Here is a 27,709-nt window from a genome sequence, read left to right as displayed (position 1 = left end):
ACGATTTCTTATGTAAGTGTCGTATGACTTATTATTAATGAATTTTAATCTCCCCCTAAAAAAAATGAAGTAATAAGAATATAAGACCCAAAGGATGATCATGATTCCCCTACTTTTACTCAATTTTAACAAAGATATGATTTTTTTTTTTTCAAACAACAAAGATGTTATAATATATTTAATTACATTTCATTTCTAGTTAAAAAGTTGTGATAACGATTAAATCTGAACATCTAAAAATAGTATTATTCTTCGTATGATACTTTTTTTAAGAATGATCGAATAACTTTTTCCTTTAACAGTCAATCAATCCAGCACCCTCTCTCGTATGAACAACGTATCATCTTCATGTAGCTCAATAAGTGACGAAAATTTACCAAAACATAAGTCATACAGTACTTGATCAATAAATAATAAAGTTCTTTTCTTAACAAACTTTTAGTTTTGTCCTAGATTCTCTTGTTTTATTAAGAGAAATTCAATAATTCCTTGTTAAGTTGTTACATAACCACTATGCCAATACACTTTACTTTCAATCCAAAGAAACAAACAAAAGAAATTATGCATTGGATTATTGGACCATGGACACTTTGCTTTCCTATGCATGGAAGCAAAGATGAAATTATTATGCGTTAGACGTTTTACTTTATTTATTGTACATAGAAACGAAGAAAATATAATCATGTTATATGAATGTCAACTAATTTCATCAATTTGCACCAAAAAAAAAACTAATTTCATCAATAAAACATTATTAAAGGTGATGAAATGTATACCATACCTATTATGAAGTAACTAACTCAAATTTTCATCCTTTCATATATTTTATTAAATTTTAAGATAAATTTTTAATCTATATATCAAAATTTTAAATGTATCACTGATACAAAATTAGTTAGAATTTGATGAGCTTTTGTGACGATTAGCTATCTAGTAGTCATGTAAGAACTAATAATAATGTTGGTGGAAATGTTCGATTTAATACGTTAAAAAAAATTAAAAAAAAGCAAAAAATAAATTAAATAAAATAAATGTTCAAAGTCCGTTTGGTTGACCTGAACCCAATATTTTGGGTAAGGGTTGAACATTTCTTGACTTGTAACCTGAAGTAATCCTATCCGAGATGACTTGTAACCCAACCCTAATTGACAGGTCTACATAGTAATAAAATTCTATTAGATTGTGAAGTATATTATTTTAACCGATTAGTATATATTACATATGTATGTTTTACGCGTTGAACTACTTCCTTCGCTCCAAAAAATGTTATGGTTAAACAATAAATTTATATGATAATTTCTGAAAATAATTACTCCCTCCGTTTTAAAATACTTGCTCCATTTCTCCCTACTCGGAGTTTTAGGAGAAATTGGAGAAAGTAATAAAATATATATGGAGGTAGTGGGGCAGTTGAGAAAATAAAAAAAAATGTAAAAAGAAAAAGTAGTGGAAGAATAGGAGGAGAGAGAGTATTATGTTGGGTCCACTAAGTGTGAGAAATGAATTAAATATTGTAAAAACTTTCCCAAAAAAGGAAATGGAGCAAGTATTTAAAAACGGCCGGAAAAGGAAAGTGGAGCAAATATTTAAAAACGGCCGGAGTATTTAATAATTTTTTTGAATAAAATTATAATTCAATTTGTACATTTGAAATATTGATATTTTATCGAAAATAAAACTCTAATCTAATAATTTTATCCTTAAATTTTATCCAAATAGAATTCTAAACTAACTTTTTTATCTTATGAAACTTATTTATATCTATCCAACGTGGCGCGCACTTAATTTGGCGAAAAGTTGGAACGTCATTGCTTCTTCATTCTTAGTGACATCATAAACATGAATCCCGATTGAGATCAACAATTCAATACAGAGCACTCGTGTTTACATAACGAGGAATGATATAACAGCATCGATCACTTCTTATTATTCCACCCTAGCAAGTTAAAGGTTCGATTCTTAAAAAAATTCCACTTAATTCTTATACCTCCTTCGTTTTTTTATTATTGCACCATATGGGTTGGGTACAAATATTTTGGTAGTATAAAAAAGTAAGAGAGAGAAATGTAAAAATACAAAATTGCCCATGTGACATATTGATATAAACTAAAAAGTAAGTGTGAAAAAATAAGGGTATGTTGGGTATTTGTAGTGTGAACACAAATAATTTTTTTCCTAAAGAGAAAATGGTGCAATATTTGTGAAACTTCCTAAAAAGACAAGTGGTATAATAATAAAAGAACGGAGGAAGTACAATAGTTTATGAGATTCACTTAGCTAGGTGTGCATAAAATTGGTCGGCCTAAATCCATATACTCGTTCCATATGAAAAATAATAATAATAATTAAAAAAAAAAAAAAAAAAAAACAACCCTTAAATAAGAAAAAAAAAATATTTTAAAAAGTATAAATGCTTCGTTTATTTGCCACCACCTCTTAAAGCTCAAAAGCTAAAGTTATTACCTTCTTTACAAGCTTATATGATGAATCATTGGTGCTGCCTTTACATTTGTGATCTAAAAATTGTGCTCACACACCTTGATTATTGGCCCTTTAGAACACCAAAGGGAAGAAATGGGTGAAAGATATTTTTTTTAATCAAATCTGTCCACATGTGCCCTATTTTCCCTAAAAAAAATTCCACTTAATTGTTTAACTTTTTCTAGATTTTATTAATCCTATAACAATAATTTTTAAAAAATTGAAGTCTGTTCAATTAATAAAATCCACTATGTATGGAAAGTTTCACATATTTTTAGTGTTTTATTTTCAAAATATTAGTCTTAACATAATACAAGTAGTAGGTTACAAAAATGTGTAAAATAATACAATCCGAGTTATATAATATTGCATCTTGCATGTAGATGGATGATAAATGGAAACGGGAGTGGGGTTTAGTTATTTATAAATTAAAAATTCATATTAGTTTGATATTTTCTTTGTTTTTTATTCATTGTATAATTAATTAGGATTTTTACAAACAAACAAAAAATATCACAAGAAATTATGTAAAATTTGTCAAATTAAATAGCATACAGATTAGTATAAAAATCATGGGATATTGTTAAAATCTTACATAAAACAATTTCTTAATAAAGTATATTATACGTACTCAATTTGAGAATATTATCAGGTCGCCACATACGTAATTACATATCACTTAGTGAAAAAGATGAAATACACCACAATAAAATATTTATATATCGGGTTTTAAGAATCATATGGATACGCAATATCCCTCTATCTATTCAAATACACTTTACTTTACTTGTAGTAGTCATTTCATTGTTTCTAGAAAATACTGAAAGAGTAAAAGGGAAAAGGAATAGATGTTTGGTAATTTTGGTGCAATTATTTGCTCTAATGAATGAAATGTCGATTACTCCTTAAATGATAAAGAGGTTCAAATACTTGCATAGGTTCAATCAAATAAGCTAAATATGTTACCACTTACTTCTTTTACATTTGTTTCACATTATTTTGTTTTACCTTCAATTATTTTGAAGCTTCTCAAATTTTTTCGTTTACCTTCAATTATTTGCTACTTCTCAATTTTTATTTATTTATTTATTTTGTTTGGTTTTTAGAGAGCCACAAGGACATGTTAATGAGAATCGATCCAAGAATTACCTAGAATCAAGAAGTAAGCTCTAACCACTTGAGTTATCACCTCATTTTCTAGAGTGAGGGATAGCTCAAGTGGTTAGAGCTCCCCTCCCGATCTCAGGTGATCCTGGAATCGATTCTCATCACCCACCCTTGTAGCTCTCTTAAAAAAAAAAAAAAAACCTCATTTTCATCTTCTCAAATTTTCCGTTAGTTTCACATTAAATTTATTTATGAACAAATATCATTAGTGCTTATCCAATTTTTTGCTAACACTTCACCTTTCTCTCTCAATAAGGCCAGTTCTTTTAAGCGGCTTCTACTCCGCTCTACTGTGCTAAAATCTGCTTTGCTCTGCCATAAGCTCAAAAAAATCAGGCCTAACTCAGTCGCAGTGATAACCAAGTAAAGTGCCAAAGTATCCCATACTAAATTGCTTTCCTTAAGCAATATAAACAATTTCATTTACACAAAGTAATTATTTTGTGCCGAGTGACTAAAGTACAGTTAGACTACCCAATTATTTTAGATACAAATTTAAAACTTTAAATGAACACAATCAAGCACTAATTCAAGCCAAGTCTTGAACACAATAACATGATCCACTCAATGTTCCGTATGTGTTCGAGCAGCCAAGGAGCAGGTAATAGCAACACTTCAAAAGGGATCTTCATTTCTTAGGCCCAACAAAGTAATATGATCCTTAAGAGGTTTGAATTTCACACCATAAACAAATGAAATTCAAAACATATGCAATCAAGCACTTAAGGGCATCAAAAAGTGCAGGTAAGTAAGTCACCAGAAGCAGGAAACAGAGATATAATTTGTTTCAGAGGGATCCTTACCAACATTACTCAAAAAATGAAAGATCAAATAATAAGCTGTACTTTATAAGATGTAAGAATCAAGATGCAAAAATGCAAAAGCTGTGACGTGAGGCTCAGATTTATGACACACATGACGCACCATACAAACTCAAGGGACTGTGAGTTTAAGCACAATCCGACAATTCCGTACAAAGCATTGCATCTATACAGCTAGAATCTGAAGATCACATCCTAGGCCTCACACAGATGGTGAAATTGCACCAAAACAGAAAACAAATATTAAAATACAACAAAATCACCTCTCTAAAGATGCCTCCCTGTCTTGAGCCAAAAAAAAAAAATGCATCTCAGTCAATTGATTTCATTGACAGTGGCTAACCAATCAAAGAGCATTTTTCCTTTTCAGAGAGGCAGTCAGGAAATTTTCCACCTGATCACTTGCCTCAATCAGTCACCAAATAAGTCATCGTCATCATCAAGAATATTATTGCTTCCTGAAGCAGTGTTGGACAAAAAATCCTTCATCCCGCCATTGTTTGAGGGAGATGGTTCTCTACCAACAGGGTTACCAGAGGAGATTGCCCATGACGAACCCACCTTTCCAGAAAAAGAATCTCCATATAGGTCATCATAGATGCCACTTTTTGATGAGTTAGATTTTTTAACCTTGTTCAAGACTTCCTGTAATTTGTCAGTAACGCCTTTTGGAGAGACATTATCTTCCTTGACAGACGTCTGGCCTTTCCCTTTTGGAATCACCGTGATTTGGACTAGTGACTCATATTGACCAACAAGACTTCCCTCTTTTAGACCAAGAGGACCAGGTTCTGTTTCTACATCGGCACCATCAGAAATCCCAACAACTTCAACCAGCTCACCCCCAACTTGGTCTCTGAAGGCAACTCTAGATTTCTTCATTCTCTTAGCTGCTCTAGTTGGTGGTTGGCTATCATCATTTCCACTGGATACAACAAACAAGTTTGTGGATTTAACGAGGTCTGATTTGCTTATACCATAACGATTTAGTAGTGTGTTATAAGTAACAAGAGCTTCCTCGTCAGAAGGGTCAGGGGGTGGCGGCAGATCAATTTCTGTGGGTAAAGGAGGTGGAGGGAAAAGAGCTGCTTCATTCTTTTTCAAGATATAAGTTCTAGTTGATGCAGCAAATCGCAGAGACTGCCCCACTTCAAGTTCAACAGGTGTATCTTTTGTTAATCTCTCACTCGCAACAAATGTACCATGTGCAGATCCCAAATCCATAACATATACGCTGCAACAAAGCCAGGTCGATCACAACGTTTAGCAAATGATTTCAACAGGTGTATCTTTTGTCAACATAATTCTCTTAATAATTTTTCCTCCACTTTGCAAGGAGGAGGTCTTGCACATTTAATCACATCTTAGAGCAAAATCCAAACTCCAACATGACTTTAAGTCTTTAACATGTTACTGACCATGGGTGTTTAATAAAGTGCTCAATGGAAAACTTAAAGCTCTCCGAGATACTGAAATTGTTTCAGGTATTAAGAAAGAACTTATCGTCAGATAAGCTATTTTGCTATATACTGAATGCACATTATATACTCTAAACTGTAGCAATTTAAATGACAAACTACTTAAGTCAATCAGACCCTATTTAATGAATATCCTTACAACTATAGTTATGAACTCTCCTGATTTTACAGTACTTTTAACACTTTGTTTGGATAGAGAAAATTAGAGGGAAAGGAGGACTAGAGAAAAGAAGGGATCCATCCTCCCCAGTTTGGAAACCATTTGGTAAGATGGAAGGGAAAGGAAATGGAAGGATTCATTTTCCCTCCCTCTTTATTATTTAATAAACCAAATCCTTCCAATGTTAGAAAGATTTGGAGGGAAAATGTAACCTTACCTTCTACCTCCCCTTCCTTCTTCTTCCCTCCCTTCCATTTCCCTTCCACTTTGCTATCCAAACAAACCGTTAAAGTGGGGGTTTACCAGTGAGATTTCATTATTGCTGGTTTAATCTAAGGTGTGTTGGGCCTTCAATTAGGATCTTTAAATATTCTAAGCCTCTTTCCTTAATTAATTCTTTAGGTATTGTCCTTTTTATTTTACAAGGTTGTTTAGTTTCTTTTTCATGTTTGATTAGGAAACCAGACAGCACTAGGCATAAATATAAGCTTTAGTGTTGTTTTGAGAACAAAGTAACTTTATTATTATTATTATTGAAGTTGAGTACATGCATTAATTTTCGAGTGTGTAAGGGAATATACTTAACCTTACGTTGGAAAATTACAGGCTTCAATAAATCTATCCTTTTAATTTACAAGTCCTACTGAATCACAGCCCCAAATAGAATTGAGAAAGAAATGTGTTCTTGATTTCCATTCACCCCACTACCCATCAAGTATTTAACTTCTTAAGATTTTCTTCAAACAATTGCCTAAAAAATACATCCAGTTCAGGGTTCCCTAAGTATTACTCACTTTCAGGTTTTTTTGTTTTTATAAGTTTTAATCACTTAATGTTATTGAGTTTATTCTTTTTATGCCAACCTTATATCAACAACTTATCATCTCTCTCTCTCTAAAAGCAAAGACACCCACATGGCCACATGAGTGGTGATAAACCAATTTATCATCACTTCCTCTGCTTTACCAAACTAACAACCAATCAAATAAGTGCTTACAATAAATTTTAACTAATAGTTGTATACCATATAGGGCCTATGTCTTAGTTTTAAAAGGCGCAAATGGTCCTTGCAGCCTAGGCGTGAGGCGCAAGGCGAAGGCACGCGCCTTTTGTATGCAAGGCGCGTGTATTTATATATTTATTTCAAATTATTTTTTACTTTGATTGTACTTAATACCAATTAAAAAGATTCATAATAAATTAAATAATGATATATGTAAAGCTAAAGTTGTCTGAATTTGAAAAAATGTTCATCATTCTTCAATTTATAACTTAAATCTTAGTTATTTTCCTTGAGGCGCAAAGGCGCTTTGAGGCGCGCGCCTTCCGTAGGTGACTCAGCCTCGCCTAGCTAAAGCCCATTTCCCAGAGCCTGGGAGCAAGGCGCACCTCGGGCGCGCTTTTTAAAACCAAGGCCTATGTTTGATTTCATGAAGAGAAATGTCCCATAGTAAGTGTTGCTATGGAATGACATTCTTTATGTTCATAATGTGCTAAACAATTTGACTATTAAACTTGAACATTTCGACTGTCTGACGTTTCATTCATGTTTTCACTCATTACTAGACCTGAAATCACAATAGATGTATATCCTAGGAGCACTTTTGGTTAAGAGATATAAGTGTAGCCACTAAATAAGCATCAAGTACATGCTATGAACAATAAAATTTAAGAGGGGAATGGGTACCCATTATTTCGTGTATTGTGAAATGGAAAGGTGGCTGCTGCTGCTAATACTACTACTATTAACGTTGTAGGAAATTCAGAATTATTGTACCTTGTAGGAAATTTACTAATTGGCCCCAGAGAATTTTGTCCCTTTTAGGTCATAGACACTTTGTATCACTTAAGTAATTGATAAATGCTACTCAGATATAGTATGAAATCTTGTAGACATGGTAATTATCAATGTAGACAAAAATATGTAATTATTTGAAGAGACAGCCCAGGCCAAAGAAGTACACAAGAAACAAGGTGAAAGAAATTAAGGAAAAAAAATAAGAAAAGAAAAGGTGAAATAAATCAAACCTTCCATTTTTATGTGGAACAACAGCCGCATGTTGACGTGAAACAGATTGATGATCAAGCACAAAATCACATGTATGTAACTGCCTGCCAAAGATGTGCCTCCTTTTGTCAAGATTAATCCGGTCAAGGACTTCTCCGTCTTTCACAACCTCAAGATAATATACACCAGGACGAGGTTCAATAGCCCAATCTGGAGGCTGCCAAGTAGATTGTCCCCCACCAATCTGGGTAACATTGGGAGTTGTCGTGGAGGGTACAGACACAGCTGCATCCAGAGCCGGTTTCTGTGACTGCACCTGTCCTTGTTGAGTAGGATGCTGAGGATAAGATTGTGTTACAGATTTAGGAGGTGGCAAGGAAGATGTTTTGGGAGTGACAGCAAAGGGCTCCAAGGCCTGCGCCTTCTTAAATCTGTCAAGACCTGCTCTTCCATACATTTATTTTTTTATACCCACCAATCCTGGCAGCAGTGGCAGATTCTCTGAATTTCTGGAATAAATTTAGCAGCACCAATCTCAGCAGCAGAGAACCGAAGAGCAACCAAATAAGACTGAAGACCATAATTACATTTCTAACCAAATAAAGTTTAATTGATCGGCAAGGGCATAGCTTAAACACTCAATGAAACACTGCATCTAGAATCGACTAAAAAGGCTAACTTTACAAATACATGCCACTTCACTACCAAAAATTCAATAATAGTAATAGGCGATAGCAATAAAGAAATTCTTCCATCCAATTGACAGTAATAGATTAACAGTGTGCTTAATTAGCAAACAACTGCAGAAATATAATTGCAGTGATGGCATGAACGGAATAAATGAAAAAGGAGGGGAGAGAAAAAGGAGGAAGGGTTAATTTTGAATAGGAAACCAACCAAATTCATCCACCCCACAACCTTCCCATCCCTATTTCCTGGTAAATCTTTGATGCAACTTAATATATATTCATTCCCCTCTATTCTCAATCCAATATGGAAACTTTTGATTCATAAACTATATTTTGAGTTCCGTATACGTCTATTTCTATGTTACTTCCTCTATTTTTATTTAGTTAGAACATTTCTACTTTTCATTCTTGCCAATACAAAATTCTAAGCATAAGATCTTTAACTATCCACAAGTAAATGTAAAAAAATTTAATCTTTTGAATGTACATTAAGAAGAATTTTAACAGCCAATTGGTGGTTGTGATTTGTAATAATAGGTTCTAATAGCCAAAATTATAAAATTACTTGAATCCCTTGAAGTAAGTTATAATACAATGTGTATGTCGAAATAATCCGGGGCATCGGCCGGACCTAAGGGGCCCAATTTACAGGTTTATCTTAAACTCGGTACTCGATTCAGGTAAGCTTGGCTCAAGCTCAAAGCACGACGAGCCTTAAATCCTAGGCTCGGCTCGGGCTCCAATAGCCTCAAAAAGCTTTAGCTCAGGTGTGGGCTAGATTAAGTTCGAAAAAGCAACACATAAGAAACCAATTCTGACTCAATTAGCAAATCAGGATCGAAAAAATTCACATAAATTTCTTCTGGTTTACAAAAATATCAACGAAAATTGCACAAAAACATAATTCAAGGAACAAAACCGCTCATTATAATCTTTCATAACTTCAAAAAATTACAAATAGTTCAATATTATATCCAATATGAAGAACCCTAAATCGACTAAACTGGCAATTAAATCAAAGATAGTGAGAAATTAAACCCTAGATTGTGAAATTGATGTTCGATAATTAGTTTTTTTTTTTTTTAGAAAAAACGTCATACCTAAGAAGCTGGTTGAATGGAGGAGAGAAAGCTTCGGAAGGCGCTTCAATGGAGAATTGGGAGTATGCTTCAATGGAGGAGAGGGAGAAAAGGGTGAAGCGTAAAAGTGAAAAACTCCCAAGGTGTAAAAAAAATAATACTCTACACACTCTACTCCGTATATTCTGCCTATTGAGATTATTGACGAACAAGGACTACAAAATTTAGCAATTTACCATCGTTACAATTTCTTACTCAATTTCTACAAAATTGTAATTCCAATCAAAATAAAGCCTTAGGATGATGATTTGAATCCATGATTGAATCCATGACCTTAGGTAAATAAAATAAGGTAATGTTCTAACCACTAGGCTACTAGTATGTTTAACCAATATAATACACTTTGTATTCCAATTAAACAAATTACTAGTTTTTGACTCAGGTGATGTCCCGAGTTATTACATAAAACTAATTGATTATTAATATACATTGTATTGTTTATTTCCTTGTAATTAAATTTGTTATTCATATTGTCATTTTTTTTGACACAAATATTGTCAATTTGCTACATATTAATATTTTGTATTCAAAAGATTACATAAAGAATCACATAGCTTGGTGGTAAGACATTTAGTTCTTGAATCAGAAGTTGCGATTAATGATATATCTTACGATTGTAGAGGTTGCAGTTTAAATCATATAGGTTAGGGATTAATGATGTGACAACCCAAACTACATATACATGTTACCATGAATGCTCTCATGATTTTTTTTTTTTTTTTTTTTTTTTGTGTGTGTGAGAAAATTATGATCATTAAAGATCATAAAAAAAAATTTCAAAAAAAAAAAATCATAAAAAAATAAAAAAACAGTGGAGGCAAAAGTTTGTTTGACAATGACCTCTAGATATAAAGAGGTAAGAGGTGTTAATTTGAGTACTTGAGTCAGGTTTAATTAGGTCGGATCGTATCGAGTCGTTGGGTCAATTTTTGACACGTCTAGCCTATGTATTATTTATGTGGGCCCTTTTTTGTTGCACTTGCGTTTGAGAAACTAGCACCACGAGCTTCAAAACAAAAGAAAACTAGCATCACAAATTCACATACCATTTACCAACAATAGCATGATTAGCATCTTCTCAAAGAGGAAAACCAAGAAAACCCCCATATTTTCCTGCTAAATTGCACACCAAAAATTCAACAACCTTCAACGGTAACAATATTACCTTCATTTCTCTTTTGATCAAAATCTTTTTATTTTTTTAATCACTTTCTGAATTGAGAGTGTGTAATTAGCAAGTTATTTATTTATTTATTTATTTATTTATTTATTTTTCCGATTTCTAGCAAGCGTTGGAAAATTAACAATGGCGTCGGGAAATGCTCAAAGTTCCGAGTGTGATCAGGTATTGATTTTTTATTTCAGTAGTTGTTACTTGTCGTTTAATTTTATATTTACAAATTTGTGATTATATGATATTATATTGTTGCTGCTTGTTTAATTGATTAATGAATTTGTGTAAATTAATTGACATGATTGTTTGAGGCGATTCGGGTGATATACGAAGTATTTTTTTGAAGGGAAATTCTTTATAACTAGAGAAATCTAGAATTTGTATATGCTAGAAATGCTTAATTTCTACTAATGTTATTGGGTATTGGTGATTTGGTGATCATACTTGTATTTGAATTTGGTGCAAATGATTTGTTTTATGATAAGAAAGGAAAAATTCAATTAATTAGATTTAATATATTTTTAAATGCATGATTTTATACATCTTCAAATGCATAATTGACATGATTTGTTGTATTACATTAGAATCAATTGGATGCATAATATGGTTGAGTTGTGCTTTGAGTATGTCTTGGGTTTTGTCTAAGAGTTCGACTTTATTTGAGTTATTGACTCTTAGTTTAAATAGCTCCATTTTGAGTTTTTCTTGGGTTTTGTCTATGAGTCATTTTTATTTGAGTTGTCGACTCTTAATTTAATAGCCCCTAGAAATTGTTCAAACCTTTAAAATTAGTATAAAAAATCAAATTTGCTTCTCACTTGGAAATATTTGCCTTCATACTCATCATATAAGGACCCCTTCTGTTTTGCAAAAGAGTGATTACAAAATTGACTTGAAAGTATCAATTGACAATGAGATACTCCATAGTATTTTCTGTAAGAGTTTAGTAACGGTTGATGGCTCGTTGTATGATATTGTCGTCAATCGTTGTATGATGAGATACTCCATAGTATTTTCTGTGCATAGTAAAAAGAGAAAAGCAGGTCAGCTGTTTTTTTAAGGTTTTGAGCTTTTATTCAAAATATAACCAATGCAGCAAGGAGCCAGGGATTACTTGTGATGTTGTGACTGACCATTCCATGTATATGGCTGTTTTTTGCATGGGTTTCTTCTTTGTTTTTTTTTCGGATGTTAGTCATTTTTTTTTTATTTTTTTCGTGAAGTTGCATGTTTATTTTAGTGGGTGTGTATAGTCTATACTCTGTACACATATTTTGTTGCAAGTTTCTTGATAGAATTCTAGCTTATACAGTGAAATTATTTAGTTGCTACTATTCTTCATTTTGCCAAAAATCTTTCCTGCAAATTTATCTTCGATTTTTTCTTTTCAGATTTTGGTTCAGGACAAGCAATCTGTGAAAGCGATTATAATGAACCGGCCCAAGCAATTGAATGCACTCTCTGACTATATGGTAAGCAATTGTTGTGGCATGTGGTGAACTCTAGCACTGCTCCCCCCCCCCCCCCACCTGCCCCTCCTCTAAGGTTAATGTAGTTTATCTATATAGCTGTATGAGCTTGCACATTTTTGGTTACCGTTGAATTGACTGAATGTCCTTTTTGTGATGCACTTATTTGAAATTGATGTATAGAATAATTAAAATGTATGCTTTAGAATCTACAAAGTTTATTAGAGATAATTGCGTAAATGCCATTATATTCCAATGTAGAGTATTAGAGAGAATGCGTAAAAGACATTATATTCCAATGTAGAGTATTGGGATACAGGTTTATGGGATACATGTTTTCATCTAACTACTTTTGGTGCTTCTATCTTGGGCTATTTGGGAAGTGTAACTGGTGTTTTAATTTCTAGATATGATTCTTGCAATTGGTTGACATGTACTATATTTTTGTGTTCGTATTTTGTTAAGATGTTTTTTCTTTGTTAAGAAAGAACTTGTTTCTTCCATTGTACTTCAAGCCCCTCTCAAATTTACTATTTCCTCATCAGCTATAAAGTGATATCCATCTTATCACTTAACCAGATTTCTAAAAGGGGTTTGGTGTTTGGATTATTCTTATGAGCTGAGTTTGTTTCAAACCATTATTGTAGGCTCATTGCTGTTAGCCTAGAATGAGTTTGTGGGATCTATTGTTACTCCTTTTGTTTGTGTTAAGTGCAAAACTTTCCATCTTCTTCTTCCTTTTTTTTTTTAGTGAAACAATAATAAAACTGGAAATATTCTACACTTTTTAATCATTTACTTTCTCCGTTTTCTTCTATATGCAACACATTTTTTTGGCATGCTTTGTTTAGGACTTAATTAGTTAATTAGCGTAGGTAAACGAGCTAATTTATCAAAATAATTTTAACACCAAGATTAGAGAAGGGTTAGGTACTATATCTATAATTTTTTTGATTAGTTTGTCTGTTTACAGTATGTAATCGCTTCTTCAAAGTGTGTGCCAAAAAAGTGTGTTGCATTTCAAAGAAAATGGAGGAAGTATATCTCTACACTTATAGTCTGTGCTTTTACCTTACCTATTATGTAAACTAATTCAACGCTAGCTCCTAAAGCTTTGGTTGCACTGAGGGAGCTCATAACAAATTTAATATCTTTGTTGGTTTCGGAAAATGAAGAAAGTAATAACAACGTGAAGTCTGTAGTAATTGTGTAATCCAATCCTTTGCACTTAAAGGAAATTGTTAGAATAGGGCTGATCTCCATTTTTACATTTTACATTTACATTTGTTCTATGCAGATTTCTCGGATGTTGGAACGTTTTTTGGCGTATGAGGAGGATCCTTATGTCAAGTTGGTTCTTTTAAAGGTATTTTCTCATCCACTCCCTCCATGCCCAAGTAAAAGTCTCTTTGCTTTTTGCACAAGTTTATAGGAACATGGAAAAAAAGAAAGATACTGTGGTTTTGTTTAAAGGTGAATATAAAAACTAAGATATTGCAGTTTGGTTGGTATTGGTGAATAGAAGAGTAAGATTGTGGAATTTGACTGATTAAAAGTAAAATAAATAGACAAATGTGAAATGAGACTTTTTATCTAGGAACAAGGTTTTTGGGAGAAATAAAACTATTATTTGGGTACAAGAGGAGCACTCCATTTGTTCATGAGTTAATTATCTACCAGACAAAATTCCTTGGAGTTGTGATTCGGCCAAATTTTTTATATCTACTACATTTTGTAGAGAAGGCTTTTTTTATTTTTTAATTTTTTTTTTTAATTTTTTTTAATGCATGTCAATCAAAGATTCAAAGGAATAGTGGACTAGTGGTACATAAAATTGTAACTCAAGTTGTATTTGAATATTTGTTAGGTTCTACATTGTAACATAATGTTCAGGAGAGTTTAGCAGCATTGTCAAGTGTTATTTAGGTATGCCTTTAGGGGGCAAACCGGTAATTACAAAGATTTTGAGGTTAGATGGATGGAAGAACGTGTTCTTCTCACTTAGAGGCAGTAAAAATTAAATTCTCTCTTCTTTGATTCTTTATGATTTGTAAATAAGTTATAGATTCCCGAAACAAGGCGGGGTGCTGATAGCTTAATTCAATACCATCTTCTTCAAGCTAATAATTATTGAATCATAATGAAATTACTTGTATTGCCCCTCTCCTTTGGTTGATTCTGGGAAATTGCTTTATAGACCTGATGTTCACTCGTTTGAATTATTTTTATGAAATAACTAGAAAATAAGGTGAGGAGAACAGAACCTTACTAAGATGTTGTAAGAAATTTTCCTTCATATTAGTAGATGTAAAATGAGACATTTTTATACTGTGAAGAATTCATGTTCAGGTTTAATGAGTGAAATTGTTTAAAGTCTAAGAAGTTGGAGATGGTAACTTGTACCTCTTTTTTTTTTTTTTTTTTTTTTTTTTTTAAAAAAAAAAAATAAAAATAAAATTTAATGGAGATGATAATTTGTACCTCAAAAGCCCTTTTCATATGACTGGTGCCATTTTCTAAATCCCCAGTTTTCTTCTAACACACTTTCTGTGAATTTCTAATCTAAACATGAATATTGTTAGTGAAGGCGAATGAAGGGACAATAATCTTCTCTGAGTCCTTAAGCTTTCAAAATACCTACCCAAATTAAGTTCCAAAGTCAATTATTTACATTTTAGTGCATCTTTAGTTGGCTGGCAAAAAATTCGACGATGTTATTGAACATGCAGCTGACCCATGTAATATTTTGTACCTTAAGCTAGCAGATTCAATTTTTGTCTCCAGTTATAGATTATACTTTGTAATAAATTCCATGCATAGTTTTGATTTTTGATTGAGTCATAGAAGGAGGATCAGTATTTAAGTGTTTATCCTCAAGCTTTTGTTCGGACTTGTTCCATCTTCTTATCATTGTTTTATCAATACAAAATAGCCGCTATCAATTGTGTTTCTAAGGTTCATTTTATGTATATCCTTTGGTGCCTTTTTATCCAACAAATTGGTCAAATTTCCAATGTTGGGCTTTATATGCCATGCACTTTATGGGACATGTGTGATAGTTAATCACAAGGTCCTCTTCCTTTAAAAGTCTATGTTTTGTACTTTATATCAATTTATCAAATATATGTGCCTTGTTTAACTTTCTTATCAGGGAAAGGGAAGGGCATTTTGTGCTGGAGGTGATGTTTCCGCTGTGGTCCGTGACATTTCTAAAGGTTGTTTAATCTACTTTGCAGACTTGATATCAACTGTCTTGGATTGCAGTGTTTGTCTAACACCTTAGTCCAATAAGAGTGGTTGCCTGAGAAATTTCTAGATATCCACATATTATTGATCTTTGGTAGCTATATCTACCTATCAGAAGTCAACAATTTGCTACTTAAAAACTCTCCTATCTAAGCTCTGTGTGTGTATTACTTTTGATGGCAGAAATATTGAAATTGATCTTATTGACTTTCCTCTCATTCTGTCATTTAATATCTATTTCTTCAGCTGTGATTCAATTACACATCTCCTTGCTAGACTCTGAATCCCTAATTTGAGTAATTATATTTTTTAAAAATCTGTATATATTAAATTACCGAGAGTTGAGTAGCTTTTGCCAATGCTGATAGCAGGTGATTGGAGATTAGGTGCAAGCTTCTTTCAGAAAGAATTCATCTTAAATTATGTCATGGCAACTTACAAAAAACCCCAGGTCATAATTTTATCCACCCCTTCATTTCTCCTTTACCTTAAATATTTTTGAAAAAAAGTCTTACCCCCATTGAGTTGCCCTTCAATTCAGTTGGTTAAACTATGTCATATATTGACGTGACTTTGTGTGCAAACACTATTCAAGGTTTCAATTCTTCATGGGATTGTCATGGGAGGTGGAGCTGGTGCATCACTTCATGGTAGATTTCGCATTGTAACTGAGAATACGGTACCATCTTACTCGGTTTTTAATTTGTTTATGTATATTTTTTTTTACCCTTTGCATCTCCAATTTAGTAGCCGTGGAAACTGTTAAACTATCATGTATTCATTTGCATTGATGCTTCATGTTTGATTTTGTGCTCAGCTGGGGAGAATTTGGCCAATATTGTAGAAACTTCTATAATCACTTATGCCTAAGTGGCAGACATTGAAGGGACTACATGTATTTTAAACAAATTTTAACGGAAAGTTTTTATTGTCTTCTTGTGATCATGCATTTTGACCCCATGTTAGGCATCTTGTTTTTATTGTCCTTTTTTTTTTTTAAAGAATTGTGAACTAATGTATTAGACTATTTGAATCTGTAGTTTTCTTTTCCATTTCCTCCTTTCCCTTTCCCCTCCCCACTGCCCTTTCCTTTATAGATTAAAGATGCAACTTATAAAACAAATAAAGCCTTGGTTTCAAAATGATTTGGGGTCGGCTAACATGAATCGTCATTAGGGACCTTCCGCTACGAATATAGAGATGCAACTTATAGGTTCTAAAGATTTTTTTTTTGCTAATTGCCTTATAATTATAGTTTTCAAAAGTTGAATGGTTGTCTAAGTAGGCTTTCTGCAGGTTTTTGCAATGCCTGAAACGGCTTTAGGACTCTTTCCAGATGTTGGTGCCTCCTATTTCTTGTCAAGGTTACCAGGATTCTTTGGTAAGCTGTCTCCATTTCATATTGTAAGTTAATTAAGTTTTTGAGATCCAGCTAAGGATATACAGAAGTATCATTGTTGTCTGACTAAAATACTCTTATTTCCCAAAATTATACAATGCTTTAATAAGTCGTAAAAGAGAACTAGCGAAAAATGGAAAAGATGTAGATTGTACAGATAAAAGGTAGAATTTGGAACAACATTTTACATCATCTATCATCTATATTTTTGGATTTACACGATGAGATCCCCATTACATGGATAATAAATAATCCCACCCCCTAAAACTCCTAAAGTGATGTTGAGGAGTTCCTTTTTTTTTTGGTTGAAATAATTTGGGGTCTCATTTTCTTTCTATCTAACATGGATAATAAATAGGAAAGGATGTTTCTTTCATTGCATGGTAGAACTCTAACCAGAAGTAGGGGTGACTTCATGCTATTTTCTGACACGTCAATCTTAGTTTGGGGGAAATTTTCCGCGTCCTGCAAGTGTATGACAACTTGACAAGTTGACAACAGTTGAAGTCTAAGATGGATATTCAAATATGCAAACAAACATTATTTCTTCCTTGGTATTATACCATCAGCCAGTGTTGATATTGCCGCTTTTCTAGATATTTATTGATTTATATTACATTTGAGTATATATAAGATACATCAATGCAGTGCAGTGTTTCCTTTTATTTTTATCTATACATAAATTTCAAAGCAACATATCTCTACATATCTCCACAACTCATGATTCTTCGGATAGGGAAGAGAAAGATTTAATTATCTTATGTTTTGCTAGTATCCACTGAACTTTTAAGGGAGACTAGTAGAAATGCAGAAAACCTTTTGTGTGAAGCTGATAAGAGAATTTCACCTTCCTTTTATCCAGTCCCACCTCCAATATTTTTAGTAAATGGACATTGTGAAAAATTATATGGAGGGTGCCCCCAACCCCCTGGCTCACATTGTGATACTGAATAACCACCAATTAGTGTTTATGTTAATGTCCAGCACCCCTGCATCCTTTACGTAATCGTCTCTCTCCCTCTTCCACCCTTCACTCGCCCCATCCTCTCATACAAGCCCTGCTTACAAAAACACCAGAAACAGAATTCATCAGTGGTTCCTGTATTTACTCCAGCTCCCTCTTCTTGCCCATTCCTAGGATACCACATGGCCCTCTTTAATCCTCTTGGCCATGCCCTTCCCTCTCCCCCAGTGCCCCTTTTCTTCTCTTCTTCCATATTAACCTCTCTCTACTTTCCTCCCTTAGGGAAAGGATGACACACCACCTTCACCAGCTGTCTCTTTTAACTGACCTTGTCAACTTTACTACATTGTCAACTCCACCACCATAATAAGACATGGAAATACACTAGGTTGGAATTTATCGTGAATCAAAGTAGAGAGAAAGAATGACTTTCAAACTCACCAAGGGAAAATGGTTGTAATTTGTACATATGATGTAGTCTGAACTCCTACACATATATAAGAAAGAGAAGGAAAGGGGAAGGGGAAGGGGGTCAGAAGACAACAAAACAAAGAAATTCTCTGGATATCCTTAGTGACACGTGATTAATGCTATAGAACTCCTATGTTCTTTACACTTATTTAATTACGATGAAAGGGGGTGGACTGATTTTATTTTTGTCCCATCATTTCTCTATAAAGAACATAGAAGTGTGTTTTCCCTCATTAGCAAATTTGAGCATTTGTAATCTGCTTCATGATATTACTTGTAGGAGAATATGTTGGTCTCACTGGAACTAGGTTGGATGGTGGAGAGATGCTCGCTTGTGGTCTTGCAACTCATTTTGTTCACTCCACGGTAACACTCTTACCTTATCTACTTTTAAAGAACTTGTGTTTACGCATTTGGAGAGCAAGATATCTTTGCTTAGTAAATAATTGTTTGCTCCATATCATAATCAGGAATATAATTCTCAAAGTAATCACATTTACAGTCTTAAGAATAAGGCTGATAAGTATCTTTATTGATAAATCTTAAGACTCCAAAAAAGAATCTTATGTTTGTATTTAGAGCTCAACATCTACTTCATGCATTTCTGAAAGTAGACTCACTCACTGTTCATGAGGTCAAAATAAAAACTTTGACCACATTTTTTGATTTATACAAAAGAAATAAATTATCATGTGGGATCTTATTAGATTCACTTGAGTATAAATTCCAAAATTACCTCTTTTAAATTTTAACTTTTGCATAGTTGAAGATGTTGATGATGAAAAATACTCATTAGAGACCGTGTAAATGCAAAGTGCAAATTGAGTTTTACATAATAGAAAACATCTATAAAAAGCATTTTATAAGCTTGGTCCCACGGAGGTGGGAGTTAAATTGCAAACAAGGTTGGGGACTTAGGTATGGGAAATTTAACTTTAATAACTTAGGATATGAATACTCTTAAGACACAACGAAAAACAAATAAATGAATTAGAAATTAAGAAATGAAATACCCAAGTAGGAAGGAAATTTACAATGAAAAAATGAAGAAATTAGTATAATTAGAAGGAAGTTAAATTGCAAACAAGGTTGGGGACTTAGGGATGGGAAATTTAACTTAAATAACTTAGGATATGAATACTCTTAAGATACAACAAAAAACAAATAAATGAATTAGAAATCAAGAAATGAAATAGGAAGGAAATTTACAGTGAAACATGGAAGAAATTAGTATAATTAGAAGGAAGACCTTAATATCAATGTTGCATGAAAAGCATTAGAAGAATAGAGGATTCCAAGTTTAGCTCTTGGAAGAATGTCTGTCTCTCTGATCATCAACCTTTTCTCCCCAATTCACTGCAGAAAAAAGGATTTCCTGAATATCAATGTATGAGTATAATTAATCCCTTGAGCAGTTGAGCTAGACTCTAAAGTATCATATCTTATTTCTATATCTTTTTTCCTAAATTAAAATTTATCTATGGAAACATACAAAAGTACAATTAATAATTTTATTAAAAAGGTGCATCAGAGTTACAATTTTTGTCCATGTCATCTGCCTTTAAACAGAGAAACTTGACAGTAGATAAACTGGTGAAGTAAAGGATTATATCTTCGGCATTGTATGCAGATTTTTATATGTATCGACATTTATGTTGGCTTCTCTGTAAAAGAGCTGTATTTGAAGTTTCCTTACGAATGATGCATAATTTCTTTCTGTGATCTGGGGTTGGAAGCATACCATGCTACAGCTCCAGATAACGACAACTGCTGACAAGACTTGTGCTCACATTTTCAAGGATCTCTTTAATAAATTAATTTGTGTGTAGCATTTCTTATTTTTCATTTACAGAAATTGTCTCTGCTGGAGGAAGAACTTTGTGAGGCGAACTTAGATGACCAATCGAACATTTGTAAAATTTTTGATAAATATGCTGAGCAACCTGTCTTGAAAGAGAATAGCGCTTTTCGAAAGTAAGAATTGTGCTATTTTGTAAGTTGTTTTAGTTGTATGTAGTTCTATGTCTAGCAAGTTGCTAAAGATGCAGACATCTTCAACTATTAGGTGTTCGATGTGCTTTTATGCTTTTCTTTGAACATGTTCACATTCAAGTGCAAATCTAATTTTTGTCTTTCTTTTCATATCATTAAAATTTTTAAAAAGTTAAGAGTATAAAATTTATCATCATATTATTGCTAATTTCTCATGTCATGGGATGTGACAAAGTTTAACACTGGCTGTCATTGGCCTACCGTAACCCTCCTCCTTTATCACTTTTGGAGGAGGAAGATTTTTGTGGATGACTATATGGAATAATCACTTTTGGTTCATGTAGCCGACCTCACTTATGGGATTAAGGCTTTAATTGATTGATTGATTATTGTTAATTTCTGCACTTCTTTGTTTCACTTTGAGAATTTCAGTGGAATATGGTAACCCACATTTTGTATAGCTCTATATTGTCAAGCAGGTTGGTATTGAACAGAGACTGCCAATTTCAAGTTGTTAGAGCTTCTGAAGCATTTATATTCAAAGCTAGTGTTGATATATGGTATCTAAGTCATCTCGTAGTTGTGTAGTTAGTTGTAGACTAAGTAGAGCCACAAAATTATGCTCCCTAGAAGTGAGTTGTTATTGAGATCCAATGCATTAACCTTGGAATTTCTACTGGCATGTTCAATTGATGTTACAACCACCCTTAAAAGTTGCCCAAAACATCAAAGTACTTACAAAAGCAAACCTCTGTTACAACTATTGCTATAAGCTAGGGTGGAATCCACCTTAAAGGGCTTCCTTGCTTAAGAGGTTAGGGAACAAAAGGGGGAGAAAATATCACAAAAATATTAGGAGAAAGTCTAAAAAGGTAAATAAGATGGCATTGCTTTACATTACTGTTATGTAGTGCGTATGTTTCTACGTTTTCTTAGCTTACATTGTTCTTATTTTTTATTTTTCTTTTATACTTTACTCTTTGCTTCCTCTACAAAACCCAAATCTTCTGGTTACTAAAATCATGGAGCCGTTAACATTTAATCAAATCTTAAAGGGATAAACTGAAATGAGCCAACCCAATACTTGGGATGCAATCTTGCAAAGACGAGTAGTTAAAATGCTATACCAGAACTTTCCTTAAATACCAAGAGTTATGATCCAAAAAGTAGCGATATAACCAACGTAACCCTCCCCCCCCCCCCCCTCCTTTTGCACACCTGGAAATGAGTAAAGATGGTGTAATAGAAAAATGTGAAGTTTTAAGACTAGGCTTGCTTAATGTTTTTATTCAGGTTTATTCGTTGATCTATATACTTCAATTTATAATTTTTATGGACAATTCAGGATTAGAGTTGGGGAAAAACATATTATATGCTGATTTTACCATGAATACTAGTGGAAATCATGATTCACAATCTTTAATATCACCTGTACACTTTATATATTTGTTGAAGGCATAAAGTATATGTGGCATATTTTATTAGACTTTGGCAGTTTTTAGAATTTTCCACCTTATTTTCATCTGTTTGTGTTGTAGGTTGCATATCGTTGACAAGTGCTTTTCCCACAGAACTGTTGAAGAAATTTTTTCTGCTCTTGTAAGTTGTTTTAAAGATGGTTCATCATATGTAAATGTACTACTCTGGAGATTTTTATATTGAAACTTTTCAGGCTATTGTGATTTTCCCATACATGGTATGTAGTTTTCCACATTGTTTTAAAAAGAGAATTGTCTTTGGCAGGAAAAGGAGAATGAAAATGCTGAGATAAATGGTGATTGGATTTCGGCAGCAATAGATTCACTAAAGAGAGCATCTCCAACTAGTTTAAAAATCTCTCTTAAGTCGGTATGATTATGTTCTTCAGGTTATACCAGCTAGATTTAAGAATATTGTGAGCTTATCTGACAATATGGGGAGCCCTCTATGTGAAGTTCTTCAAGAATGATTTTTGTCCATGCATATCTAAGCCATTATATTATGAGATCTTGACAAAATGAATCCAGGATTTGAGTTTAAGTTTCAATAGACATAGATATGCTGATTTGCTCCCCAAAGTTTCACGACTAACAATGTATCTATGTATTTTGTTTGTCTTTGGGACTTTTGTAGATTAGTTTTTGCCAGTATTGCTCAACTAGTTTGGTTGTGCTCTTAACTTGAAGACCATAAGACATTAAGACAAGAGGCCATTAAACAGGATGGGGAAAGTAGACCAAATCTAAGAAAATGGGGGGCTATGTTGAACTTGCTGAAGTTGTACTAATCTTAAAGATGCTTCTATACTAATACATTGAGTATTTTATATCAGATCAGAGAAGGCAGACTTCAAGGTGTTGGTCAATGCCTTATCCGTGAGTTTAGGATGGTTTGCCATGTCCTGCGAGGAGAAGTCAGCAGAGATTTCTTTGAGGTTTTGAATGACTAAATTATGTGTCTTTCTTGTCATTTGTGTGCCTTGTGTGGTTCTAAAGTCCTTACTTCTATTCCAGGGTTGTAGGGCAATCTTAATTGACAGAGACAGAAATCCTAAGGTAATTTTATATTTAAGTTTTCCAACAGGATAGAGTTATTATGTCCTGATACTGTCTTCGCTAGGCCATAATTTCTCTAAATTGGAATTTATTTCTTTGGATGTTGATTTTTGGTATAGTGGAGTCCTTCTCGATTGGATCTAGTCAGTGATGAAATGGTGAACCATTATTTTTCGAAAGTGAATGATGAGGGATGGATGGATCTCAAGCTTCCTACAAAGTCAAATTTGCCTCCCTTGGCCATGGCTAAACTCTAGAGATTGTGAAGGGAATGTCAACAACCAATGTCAAGTCAATATATTTCCGTCAAAAAAAAAATGTCAAATCAATATCTATAGAACATGTTTCATATGTACATGTACTAATATCAAGTTAGTGAAATGATGGAAAGAAAATTTTAGGGTTTTTACAATGTAACACCATTTTTTTAAAAATCCAATCAAGTGTATTCGTTATCTCAAATGCTTCGAAACTTATAATAAGTTAAACTACTACCTCCGTTAACGATTATTTGCAACATTTACCCAAAATAGGTGCTTAGTATTATTTGCAACAATTTTATTTTTTTCCTTTTTTGGTAACTTTTTGGTTGACCAAATGACTGTTTTGCCCTTATTAAAAACTGATTAAATCCTAACTTACTCTAATACTCAACTTAATCATCTGTATAATCTAAACATCTAATTTAATAACTCCCACCAAAATTAAAGATCTACATCCCCTCTTTCCATTTCATTAGATCTGAACCTCATCTCCTCACCTACCCTCATCAATACATCTTCAACCACTGCCATTAATATGGCTGATGAAGCTTTTAAATGTACGCATCCCTCCAGAATTTGTCACTTTCTCTCTCTCTCCTCCTCTTTAAATCTGGTAATCCTCTCTCTCTCTCCTGTTCTTCGAAACCCTAATTTCAGATCTACTGTTTTCTTTCTTCATTTTACCAAAAATGAATCCCCCAAACGAGAAGATTCCAGATGACAATGTTATTGCGACCTACAAATGTCAGCGTCGTACTGGGAAGTGAAGTTGGTTAAGACGGAAATTTTCATGGAGAGGATGAGGAAATTCGGTGGTGGTGCGAAGCTTGCAGATCCTACTTCCGATGAAGAACGTGAGGTTGCGAATTTGGCAGATCTGGGCAAAAATAAGGTTGGGTTGAATGAAAAAGCAACTGTTGCTTGTCAAGAACGAAGATGGTGAGTCCCATGGGTCGGTTGAGCTTTCTGGGTTGAAGAGGTGACTGGAGAAAAGGGCGACGGTGGTGTTTCTGGAAAAAAAAGGAGCAGATCTGGCTCCTTTGAGGACACCGATGATGCTATTGGGGGGGGGGGGAATACAACCCTTCTAACGTTGGCTCTAACTAATGCAGCAGCGTAACGCTATTCTGACCCTTCTTTTTTTAATTTAATTGCTTGCAATTAGTTGTTTTTTGAGATTATTGGTTGATTTGTGAGTTTATTGGTTGCTTTGTTGAGAATATATGGTTGTTTTGGTCAGAAAATTGGCTGATTTGTGAGTATATTGTTGGTTTTGTGAGATTATTGGTTATTTTGTGAGTATATTGGTTGTTTTGTGGAGAATATATGACTGTTTTGTGAGATTATTGGATGTATTTGGTCTACTTATAGGCTTTATGTGAGATTATTGGCTGGTATTGGTTGTTTATGATGATCTTTGGCTATTTATGATACTCTTTGGTTATTTATGATAAGATATGGATATTTATCATACACTTGGGCATATGGTTTGGTATTAAGTCTATTTTCTGCTATAAATAGGCATGTACTGGCTGTTTTGGTCAGAAAATTGGCTAATTTGAGAGTATATTGTTGGTTTTGTGAGATTATTGGTTGTTTTGTGAGTATATTGGTTGTTTTGTGGAGAATATATGGTTGTTTTGTGAGATTATTGGCTGTATTTGGTCTACTTATAGGCTTTATGTGAGATTATTGGCTGGTATTGGTTGGTTATGATGATCTTTGGCTATTTATGATACTCTTTGGTTATTTATGATAAGATATGGATATTTATCATACACTTGGGCATATGGTTTGGTATTCAGTCTATGTTCTGTTATAAATAGGCATGTACTGGCTATGTTTGGTTTTGATGATGATATGATGATATGTATGCAAATTGGCAATGGGAATTGTGATATGATGAGTGATGAAACAATAGTAGCCTACTTTGAATGCTGTAAGATGTTTATGCAGTTCAGTCCCTTTTTGTATGACTCCCTTTATGTGTGTTCTCAAGGACTATGCTTAGAGAGAACCTCACCAGTGTTGCCTAGAGTTGCCTAAATGTATGAGTCCCTTTTGTTTAGTTCTCAATGACTATTTTAAGATAGAACAAAACAATGCTGCCTATATGTATGAGTCCCTTCTTGAGTCTCTTTATGTGTGAGTGAGGAAATATGTGAGTCCCTTAATGTGTAACAAATCCAAATGATGAAGGGACTCATTTGACATTTGAAATTCATAAGTTGGAATTGCTCCAACAACTGCATATGCAAGTTGTTGTTGAGGAAACCACTTATGCAATTTACTATTATGTCATAAACCACAGCTTCTGATGGATTTACATGTGGTTTTTTTTTTTTTTGTCTGGTAAACATATTGTCATCACTTCATGCACATAAATCAACACCACTTAAATACAGCCTTACAACATAAGCAATAAAGACTTCAAAAGGTAGTATTTTTGTCAAATTAAGCTAGTTCAGACTGCCTTCACTAGGTGAAAAAAGGCAATTGGCAGCGGTCCAAACCCGGTCTAAGGCACCAGTTTGAACCACTGCCTATGTGAGGGGTGCCAAAAACATGGTTTTTGGCACCGGTTCAAAACCGGTGCCATAGGGTGTAATAGGCACCGGTTAACAGGTGCCATAGGGTGAAATAGGCACCGGTTAACCGGTGCCTAAAATTGCTCTCCCGCCATTTTTTTTGGGTGGTAGATAGTTTAGCACCGGTTGCTGCCTAACCGGTGCCTATTAACCAATTTTTTTTTTTCGTTTTTTTTTCCATCGTGCAATAATATTTAAAAAAAAACCTGCAATAATAATAATCTGTAATTCCAGCAATTATATTAAATATAATAATTAATAATTTTATTATTATAATAACTAATAATAATATTATTAATTATTACAATAAGCTAGATACAAAAATAATATTAGAAACAAGAATTCAATTATATATATAGATATAAATATTCCCAAACGCAATACAAAAAAAAAAAAAGTTGCTTACATATACAAATAATAGTAAGTACATATATAATGAATAATAAGTTATATAGTTCAAAAGTTAACATAAATAATTTACAATTACAATGCCATTTACATGTTGAAGGTGATAAAAGACGCCAACATGTCACAAACTTCATTAAGCTCCTTGATTGTCAACGGACCATCATTTTGGACCTTGCAAAACTTGAAATACAAAAACATTATTTTAAAAATAATTAATTAGGCAAACAATATGTATTTTATCAAATATTACCTATATGACTTCTATATAGCCCATTTACTACATTACTTATCATTTGAACTATTTCTTTCTCATAACATGTCAATATTGGATAGTTGTATGTGTGTAAGCCCTAAAATTGTATAGGAGAGCATTTTGTTAAGGTTTATGACCCGAATATGGCCTATATGACCTTACTTTGCCCATTTCTTACATTTCTTATTAAATGAACTTTATTTATCTCATAACATATCAATATTATCTAGTTATAGGTGTATAAGGAAAGAAATCACATCAAAAGAGCATATTAACACAAAATGGCCCTAATATGGCCCATATGACTTCTATTCAGCCCATTTTCTACCTTTCTTGTGAAATAGCCTTTTTGTTTCTCATAACATGTCATTGTTGGATAATATTAGGTGTCTAAGGCTAGAAATCACATCAATATAGCATTTCAAGAAGTTTAACAACGCATTTTACTCAACATGGCCCAAATAGGGCTTATATGACTTCTATGTAGCCCATTTTCTACATTACTTATCAAATGAACTATAACTATTTATTTCTCATAACATGTCAATGTTGGGTAGTTGTAAGTGTGTAAGCCCTAAAATTGTATAGGAGAGCATTTAATTAAGGTTTATGACGCTTTTTACTCAAAATGGCCCGAATATGGCCTATATGACCTTACTTTGCCCATTTCCTACATTTCTTATTAAATGAACTTTATTTATCTCATAACATGTCAATATTATCTAGTTATAGGTGTATAAGGAAAGAAATCACATCAAAAGAGCATATTAACACAAAATGGCCCTAACATGGCCCATATGAGTTATATTCAGCCCATTTTCTACCTTTCTTGTGAAATAGCTTTTTTGTTTCTCATAACATGCCATTTTTGGGTAATATTAGGTGTCTAAGGCGTGAAATCACATCAATATAGCATTTCAAGAAGTTTTAGGACTTACCTCACCAAGCTGTTGAGTGTCCGTACAATGAGTCACAATGTCAAGCATGAATCTCATCACATACAAA

General features: G+C 33.3%; 2 protein-coding genes across 4 annotated transcripts; one reads left to right on the top strand and one right to left on the bottom strand.

Moving 5' to 3' along the window:
* Positions 1-4,468: 4,468 nt before the first annotated feature.
* Positions 4,469-10,177, bottom strand: LOC110688822. Of its 2 annotated transcripts, none has more exons than XM_021865580.1 (3): positions 9,905-10,177; positions 8,136-8,685; positions 4,469-5,703 (listed from the first exon to the last, which is right to left on the bottom strand). In XM_021865580.1, exons 2-3 carry the CDS (start codon positions 8,570-8,572, stop codon positions 4,881-4,883), a joined length of 1,260 nt encoding a protein of 419 aa, XP_021721272.1. In that variant the 5' UTR covers positions 8,573-8,685; positions 9,905-10,177; the 3' UTR covers positions 4,469-4,880. The 2 variants fall into 2 exon arrangements, with proteins under 2 accessions (XP_021721272.1, XP_021721278.1); XM_021865586.1 differs by having other exon boundaries at positions 8,136-8,624; positions 9,905-10,176.
* Positions 10,178-10,938: 761 nt separating this feature from the next.
* LOC110688838 (3-hydroxyisobutyryl-CoA hydrolase 1-like) lies at positions 10,939-23,702 on the top strand. Of its 2 annotated transcripts, none has more exons than XM_021865605.1 (15): positions 10,939-11,095; positions 11,230-11,288; positions 12,509-12,589; positions 13,884-13,952; positions 15,738-15,801; positions 16,204-16,283; positions 16,428-16,511; positions 17,129-17,213; positions 18,947-19,032; positions 20,519-20,640; positions 22,197-22,257; positions 22,402-22,506; positions 22,970-23,071; positions 23,151-23,192; positions 23,312-23,702. In XM_021865605.1, exons 2-15 carry the CDS (start codon positions 11,250-11,252, stop codon positions 23,447-23,449), a joined length of 1,158 nt encoding a protein of 385 aa, XP_021721297.1. In that variant the 5' UTR covers positions 10,939-11,095; positions 11,230-11,249; the 3' UTR covers positions 23,450-23,702. The 2 variants fall into 2 exon arrangements, with proteins under 2 accessions (XP_021721297.1, XP_021721289.1); XM_021865597.1 differs by having other exon boundaries at positions 16,201-16,283.
* The last annotated feature ends 4,007 nt before the right edge of the window (positions 23,703-27,709 follow it).

This window comes from Chenopodium quinoa, unplaced genomic scaffold (assembly GCF_001683475.1).
Source record: "Chenopodium quinoa cultivar QQ74 unplaced genomic scaffold, ASM168347v1, whole genome shotgun sequence".
NCBI classification, from domain to species: Eukaryota; Viridiplantae; Streptophyta; class Magnoliopsida; order Caryophyllales; family Amaranthaceae; genus Chenopodium; species Chenopodium quinoa.
This window is presented reverse-complemented; position numbering and strand designations above follow the sequence as displayed.

Excerpts from the sequence above, each read along its gene's own strand:
- LOC110688838 (XM_021865597.1), top strand. The coding sequence starts at position 11,250 with ATGGCGTCGGGAAATGCTCAAAGTTCCGAGTGTGATCAG. Across the intron at positions 12,590-13,883 it reads ATGCACTCTCTGACTATATG|ATTTCTCGGATGTTGGAACG; the intron begins GTAAGCAATTGT and ends TGTTCTATGCAG. Across the intron at positions 15,802-16,200 it reads GGTCCGTGACATTTCTAAAG|CAGGTGATTGGAGATTAGGT; the intron begins GTTGTTTAATCT and ends CAATGCTGATAG.
- LOC110688822 (XM_021865580.1), bottom strand. The coding sequence starts at position 8,572 with ATGTATGGAAGAGCAGGTCTTGACAGATTTAAGAAGGCGCAGGCCTTG. Across the intron at positions 5,704-8,135 it reads GTTCCACATAAAAATGGAAG|CGTATATGTTATGGATTTGG; the intron begins GTTTGATTTATT and ends GCTTTGTTGCAG.